The sequence below is a fragment of the Triticum aestivum genome, chromosome 2B, assembly GCF_018294505.1.
Source record: "Triticum aestivum cultivar Chinese Spring chromosome 2B, IWGSC CS RefSeq v2.1, whole genome shotgun sequence".
Classification (NCBI taxonomy): domain Eukaryota; kingdom Viridiplantae; phylum Streptophyta; class Magnoliopsida; order Poales; family Poaceae; genus Triticum; species Triticum aestivum.
This window is the reverse complement of record NC_057798.1, coordinates 328,069,073-328,077,167: the sequence shown is the minus strand read 5'-3', so window position 1 is coordinate 328,077,167 and position 8,095 is coordinate 328,069,073. Positions and strand designations below refer to the sequence as shown.

Here is an 8,095-nt window from a genome sequence, read left to right as displayed (position 1 = left end):
AGACATAAAAACACTGTTTCTTCGCTCCCAATCCCAGGAAATTATCTCATGCAGGACACAAAATGGGTGTAAGATAGAAAACAGGAGTCGGAGAGGGAAGAAGTATAGATCCCTCCATCTTGGCGTTCACTCCAGTTAAAGCATCTCCAACAGACTCTAATATCGGTATTAGGGGAGCTGGGCCAAAAAATCAGCTCCAACAGATTCCCTTTCCCCAAGAAGTTTTCGGTGAATCACCAATAAATAAACCCAACTCCCCCAATATAGAGGGGGAGTTGCTTCTCCCCCCATATTTCAGCCACCCGCCCTCCCACCAGACGCCGCCCCGCCGCTGCCTGGACCTGCCCGCCGCCACCGCCTCCAAACACTAGACACTGCACCACCACCACACCACCTCCACTGACCACCGCACCACCATTCTGAGAGAGAGAGAGAGAGAGAGATCATTGACAAAGTGGGGCTCATATGACAGTTTGAATAGGGATGGGGTTATTTGGGATCTGCAAAAGCAAGCATCCCCATGATCTGAAAAACTGTTATTGGGGATCTGTTGGAGATGCTCTTACAGCCTATCATGGAAATTTGTGCCATCTCCTGACACGGTCGCCAACACAAGAATTCTACCATTACATCTCTCTATTTATGTGTCAGGAAAAATTTATTTCAAAAATGATTGGAATTTCTCATTTCTCACAAATCTACAATCATTTCCATCTGTCAAATTTAACTACTTGTGTCTATATGAATGGTAAAAGGCAAGCCTGACGCAATGGTAGAGTGTCCCTACTTGTGTTCTGGAGGTCCTGGGTCAAAATTCAGAAATGAACCCCATGCTAGATATTGATTGAAGAGCAGAGGTAGTATACATATTTCTACTTAATAGGCATCAAACAACAGCAGTAATTTCTAATCTGACAGTTGAACTTAATATGCACTATACAATCGTATTATCAATCTATCTATCTCAGTGACTCCCCCTGTTTTCGAGTCGAACGACTAGCCGCGACTAGTCAATGAGTCGTAAATGGAGATCGACTAACACCTCGACTAGTCGAGACTAGTCGATCGGCACGGCACGAATCGTCAAGGGTCGCTAACCCCATAACGACTCGATTCAAAAACCTTGTCTGACTCCATGGCTCGAGATATGCACTATGAGCAATAACGCAATCACCCTGATCCCTCACAAGAGAAGGTGTGCACACATGTTTTGCTTTGTGGATTCAACCAAGTCCTAGTAACTTACCAAATGTAAACAGTTCTCTGCAACAAATAGCAGACCGCTGGGGCAATCCACAGAAGATACTGGAGTCACATGGGACGCAGGCAGAAATGAGATGGATGAATATGCCAAGCTGTGTCTACTAGCATATAATAGCCAAGACCTATCACTGAGAACAATAATATCAGAATTAGCTGAATCATGCAATGGTACCAAGCCTACAGGGGTAATTCCAATATGCCTTATAGCAACCAACTGAAGGAGAGCATTAAGAGAAGGTGCAAAAGACTCCTTGTAAAAGGAACCAGGGAGATACTGGTCTTTGCTTGTTCCTGACTCAAACCTGAGTAGCATGCCATTTCTTAGACCTGCGAGAATGTAGAACCTCTCAGATGCTACAAACCGAACATTTTCAGGTATACAGCCACTAACTGGAGCACCGAGCGCATTGTTCACTGATATAGACCCAATAGAGAGCAGCCTAAATGCTTCATCAGGTTCCAATGAGATGACTTCCACAGAAGGTTTATGAGTTCCAATGACAGCAAACATGCGAACATCAACTTCAGCAGCAGAATTATTCCCTTTTCTCTTCCTAAAATCACCACCAAAAGCAGAAGATGACGTTCTAAGTCTCAAGTCCTCCTCCGGAATGGATATGCAAGATACTTCATATTGCAATTGGACATGCTGTGTCTCATACAACTCGTACTGGAGTGAAGATAATGGTCTGACCCTGAGAATATATAGGCAACAAGGATTTGATGTAGCAACAGCAACAACATCATGTCCAACAGCACCAACACTGATAGTGACATCAGGATACCAGTCAACACAAACTGGAGAAGTTAAGGTGGCGCCCTCAGGGTGAGCATATGATGTAGGCAAACAAAGCTTTACGCCTTTGCTGTGAATTTGCACAAGTAAACCATCAGCTATTAAACCACATGCCAAAGTGCAAACCTCAGGCTGAAATCCCACAGCATCACTGATGTCATTAAAACTCAGTCCAACTGATAGTATTCTTGTTTCCTCAACAAATGCCAATACAAGAAAAGAGTGATATGTATCAGTTCTCTTCATTCTCAACGTCCACAAACCAGTAACACCCTGATAAATAGGTTCAGTCCTCAGAAGTTTCTCCACATTGACACCATTCCTTATAACACGCAATGATCCCTCAGGGCACATTCCACAACATGAAAACAACTGATCCTGCTTCTCACCATGGTAGTCAGCAATTGCTAAATCCAATATTGGTCCTACATTCTGAACTGTACTTTATGCACCAGTCTACCATGTTCAAGATGAAGGATCATTCCATCTCCCATCTCTACAAACCCTGCTATCATTCCTCTGTCCATCCATAAAAGAGGTTTACAAGGCAAACCCCTATGGACACGCTCAGGCAATACCTTCAATCCTTCCGTATCCCAATTAAATTCCAGAATATGAAATTCTCCATCATCCAAGCAAAAGATCAGCCTCGGTTGTCCTCGCATGGCATCCGGCTCCCAGCTCCATGAGCAAATAACCCTTGATTTCATGCTTCCTGGGTTATCAGCACCGTCAATAGCCATGTAACTGTCGTCCATCATTATGTTATTTCCAGAATCTCTCAGTTCTAGCAAAGCACAAGCAGCAACATCGTCATCAACATCTAATCCTCGACATGAATCTTCAACACTGATTTGTTCTCCAACCAGACTTCCTGTCATGCTTATTCTAATGGTACAACAGATGTCCTTTGGGTCCCTAAGATCCACAATTAGAATATCACCAGCACGAAATAGAAGTCCAAAGCCATCCAGCTGAGGAATTTCTGCGATCTCAAGCGCCAAAGGTCCAGGTTCTGAGTAACCAGATAGGTACTGGATGCCACCATCATTGGCAGCTAGTGCATACATTGACAAGTCATTCGCATCAGAGCCCTTCCTGAAACAAAGAAACTATGCCACTTGCACAACCGTACTGGGGAACTGAATAGCAACTGAAGGTACAAAAAAATCAAATAGCAGCTGCATGTAACGAGCCAAGAGCAAACCTGTTAATTATCATTGCTACAACTGGGTAATATTCATCCATCGAGCAGCGAGTCCTCATGAAGCACATGCTCCAAACCGTACCGCGGATATCACTGGTCTTATATACAGCATGCACGATTTTTGCCTTCTCTACAATTTCTGGTGGATAAAAATATTTCTCAAATTATGACATGGAAGATCTTCAAATCTGGAATAATGTACTAGATTAGATTGGGCTTGAGCAACAGAAGTAGGAAAGGCACTATTTATATTCAATAGCCACCTTGTCAAAGAAATTACCTTCATTTGGACCATAAACATGCTGAGTCCTTCCAACACGCACAACAGCAAATGCATCCTCGTACGCACTAATAGCAACCCAAGCAGAGCTGATAACAAAAGACAGAACAAATGTTAATAACTAGATGACAAGATCCATTTTCCAAGCGCTCAAAAGGTTGTGCAGACATCATTTTAGGAAAATTCATTCATGACTGCAGTCTACAGTATCATGTTCATATGCACATGAAAGCTTTGCACAATTAACAAATCTTCCTAATGAATATATATCGATATCAGAATCAAAAGAGGACATCCGTAAAATGCCTCACAAGTCACTGAAGGACCATTTTACAAAGTTCAAAAATTTTCTTGGATTACATCCTCCAAATATAAGGTCCATAGGTGTTTGCTTATCAATATTGTAACCTGATAACCAGAACGTTGCATTAGGAATGCAGTGGTATTATTTCTGGAGTCAAAGAAGCGTCAACTATCAACCCTCAGACACGAACAGGAAGTGTAGCGTCAAAAAGTACACAGATATTTCCTCATGCCACATAATCAAATACTCCCACCTAATAGACAGACAGCTGCAAAATAAAGCCTGCACTGCAGATAAAGACAAATACGGTGTGTTTGGTTCAGGGAATGAAGTGGAATGTAACGGGTCGGACCTGCACCTGGGAGCGATTCCTGTGTTTAGTTGAAAAAGGGAACGGAACGCACTGGTTCCGTGGAGAGGAATATTCCCCTTATATGCCGAACCGGGTGGTTCCTCCAAATTGGCCGGACCACGCGGAACGCGTCTCTCTCGCGTCGTCCCCCACTCACCAACGAGGAAGGCGTCCTGCGCGGCGCCCCGCTCCCTCTCCCTCGATGGGCATGGCGGCGGCCATACACCTCCCCCTCCTCTACGACACCCCCTCGCCGCGGTTGGATATGCAGCCTCACCGGCGTCTCCTTCCCCTCGTCGGAGATGCAGCTTCGCCGTGTCTCCTGCCCCTCGACCAAGGATCTAGGAAAGGACGGGGCGGCTCCCTCTCGATCCGGCCTCTCCCTCGGCTCGCCCTCTGGAACGACGGCTCCTCCCCCGTCTCTCTCTCGTCAAGCAGCAGCTGATTGCTCCCTCCTCCCGTTCCTCTCACCCAGCAGCAACGATGGCAGGTCAGATGCAGCCGATTTGTTGGGAAGCAGAGCAGATAAGCGGCGGTCGGCTCGGCTCGTCTCCTTCCCGGCAGCTAGCCGGCCGGTGGCATCCACACACCTGGGCGGTAGCAGCACCAACCAGGGAGCAGCCAGTTCGGCAAGCAGCAAGAGAAGCATCAGCGGTGGCAAGAGCAAGCTTCTTCGATTGGCTCTTTCTAACTTGGCATTCTCCGTCCAATAATCAGTAGTACTCAACTTGATTAGTGCTAGCTTTGTGTGCTCTGTGTTGAGACTGGTAGTAACAATTTTTGTTGTCATTAATACTTTGTGATCTAGATTTTGTGCTTCATCAACATTTGTTATTTATTTTCTGAAAAGTTGCTGTGACTACCATTTTTTATATATAAAAAAAAAGGACAGACCCAGTGCATAGAAGCTCCCACACAAGGTGGGGTCTGGGGAGGGATTATAGGAACCTAGTCTTACCCCTGCAAAGTGCAATGCAGAGAGGCTGGTTCGAACCCAGGACCTCTTGGCACAAGTGGGGAGGACTTCACCACTGCGCCAGGCCTGCCCTCTACCATTTTTTATATATAAACAATCAAATATCAGGTTAAATATTTCAGTGATAAATCATTGTGAAATTCAAATGTTGTTCAAAACTATTTATGCTTGCGAGTGGAGTTATAAATTCTTGTGAGCGGAACCAAATTCATTCAATTCAATCTCTCCAGCCAAACACCGAAATGTAACCATTCCATTTCATCTATTGTGCTCAAGCAAACGCAGAGACGGAACCAACCCATTCTAGTGGAATGGAACCATGACATTCCATTCCACTTCGTTCCGCAACCAAACACAGCCATAATAGGCCTAAAATCTTGCAAAGATGTTCTGTGCATAAGTGCACTATAATAAATTCCAGTGATTGAGTAAATTCATAACAGAAGACGTAAAGAAAATAATTGCTCTAAAGAAAGTTTGAGTGGTGTAAGGGTTAATATATCACTGACTGATAACAGAATACCAGAGCTCTGTTGTAAGAAGCATTCTGTCACTTCCATGAACATAAGATTCAGCACTAAGAACTTTCACTCACTCGTGGTCTATAGCCAAAATTCTTCCCAGTTGATCCCTCATATTTCCTGGTTTAGATAACTCGATATTTCCAATTGGAATAAACCTACAAAAAATCCATGCCTATCAACAATAGGTATCTGAATAGTGGACAAACAATCTAAGCAACTCCAATCAATCTCAAACACAACGACATATGTGCAGAATGAAACTTCCATGCCTAAATACCATCAACTAAGTTCACGTTAGGTTTGATTAAGAACCAGCAGATAACATGCTTCCATAAATACTGAACCAGATTAAAGGACAGACCCAGTGCATAGAAGCTCCCACACAAGGTGGGGTCTGGGAAGGGATTATTGGAACCCAGTCTTACCCCTGCAAAATCCAATGCAGAGAGGCTGGTTCGAACCCAGGACCTCTTGGCACATGTGGGGAGGGACTTCACCACTGCGCCAGGCCTGCCCTCAAATACTGAACCAGGTTATTAAATTTATTTACAGGAATCGCCTCACTCTGTTTATTTCATCTGGAAAGTGCAGAGCTGGAAGCATCGAACCATTGTTATGAGCTTTGTTCCCACTTGCTACACTAGAAGCCCATAGGGGAATGTGTAAAAGTAACTTAAAAGTTTGCAACGATAGGCAACAAACCAAGGTACTTTGTAGAATTAGTATAAAGAGTATTGCAATCCGCTCAAATTCTTGCTACTGTTTGCAGTATAGAATGTACAAGCTTCCAGATTCTGAAATTCTAGTTGCTATTTCAGCAGGTGAGTTGGATGCTGAAAGTGATATATTTCTCAAAAAAAAAAGGATGTTGAAAGTGATATGCATCCTATCCTATATACAAAAATACACATTTCCCCCTATGTCTAAATTGCATGCTATCTTCTAACTTCTTCAAGTCTCACAAGGACCCGGTTATCTATAATCAGAATACTGCTAGAGTACAACGTACTAATTTGCAACAAATTGTTTGCTGCGTAATAAGGAGCTCAAATTTGCATAGAAGAAAAGAGCATTGAAAAACTAACAAGGACCAGGACTGACCTCTGCATCTGACAACAGAAGTAAAGAAGAGAAAGCTTTCCAGAATCAGAGAGTAGAACCAGAATTTCTTTCCCTTCAATCTGAAAAATACAGCAATTAAATATCATTCAACATGTTAACACCTCAAAAAGCAATTAAAACAGAGACGAGCACAAGAAGAAGAGATGCAAAGTATTATGCTTTGTTACGAAAATGAACAGAACCTCAGGCCAGATACCGAAGTGTTTAAAGCGCCAGTCCAAGACACCAACATCTTTTACAATCCCAAATGTACTTTGCTCGCAGATTGACTGTAAAACACCATCCTCACCAACCACAACTAATTCAAGTGAAGTTCCCTGTAGCAATGACCAACTTTTCAGTAAAATACAGAGTAATAATAAGCAAGAAGCAACAACAGCATCATGCACAAATAATACATCAGCCTTACAACAAGAGATTGATATAACATATGTAGCGCTAAAAACATTTCTACAAGTGTCCGACCTTCTGATTCAGGTTTACCATGACCACACTCCAAGTAGATTGAGAAATGGAGAAAGAAGACGCCACATTACCGACATAAAATGTTTCGAATTATTACGCTGCTGAACCGAGACAGTGTTAGCCAACCCAATTGATTGAATAACCACGATCTGTTTGTGCCTACAAGTTCCCACAAAACCGGCGACAAATTCCTCACCTATTTACTTGTAGTACTACGAGGGGAGCAATAAGCAAACCCGCCCGGATCCAGACCTCCAAACCCAAACTCTGCGGCACACAGGAGCACCCCTTCCCATTAGACTGGCAAGGAAACCATGATCAAACCCTTCACGTATCGAAGCTCTCCACTACAGCCCGTGATTAGGCAAGCAGGGTCGGGGGGGGGGGGGGGGGGGGGGGGGGGGATGAGGAGCCGACCTTGCAGAGGACGATCTCCCAAAGGTGCTCCGAGCGGAAGTGGCCCCGGGCGACGTGCTGCACGGCGCTGCCATGGAGCACGCGTTTGGCGAGGTAGTGGGTGGCGCTTGCCCCACCCGAGACACCGGCGGAGAAGGCGGAGGCAGAGGTGGAGGGGCCCGATGAGGACGACGCCACCGCTGCTGCCGCAGCAACAGCAGCCGTCATGGCAGAGGCGCCGTCACCGGAGGCGGAGGACTCCATGCGCGCCGCTTCTGGAAGCTTCGGGGAGAGGAGAAACGCTTGCTAGGGTTTGGGAGAGAGGTGGGTGCGGTTGGCTCGGTCACGTCACGTGCCCGACCGGCTGAGGAGAAGACAGGAGGCGGCCCAGGGGCCAGGGGCCTTTCGGT

General features: G+C 45.0%; 1 protein-coding gene across 1 annotated transcript; it reads right to left on the bottom strand.

Moving 5' to 3' along the window:
- Positions 1 to 2,294: 2,294 nt before the first annotated feature.
- Positions 2,295 to 8,095, bottom strand: LOC123044857 (uncharacterized). Its single transcript, XM_044467731.1, has 7 exons — positions 7,707 to 8,095; positions 7,007 to 7,141; positions 6,804 to 6,883; positions 5,774 to 5,857; positions 3,547 to 3,635; positions 3,267 to 3,405; positions 2,295 to 3,157 (listed from the first exon to the last, which is right to left on the bottom strand). The coding sequence occupies exons 1-7, from the start codon at positions 7,947 to 7,949 to the stop codon at positions 2,485 to 2,487; spliced, it is 1,443 nt and encodes a 480-aa protein (XP_044323666.1). The 5' UTR covers positions 7,950 to 8,095; the 3' UTR covers positions 2,295 to 2,484.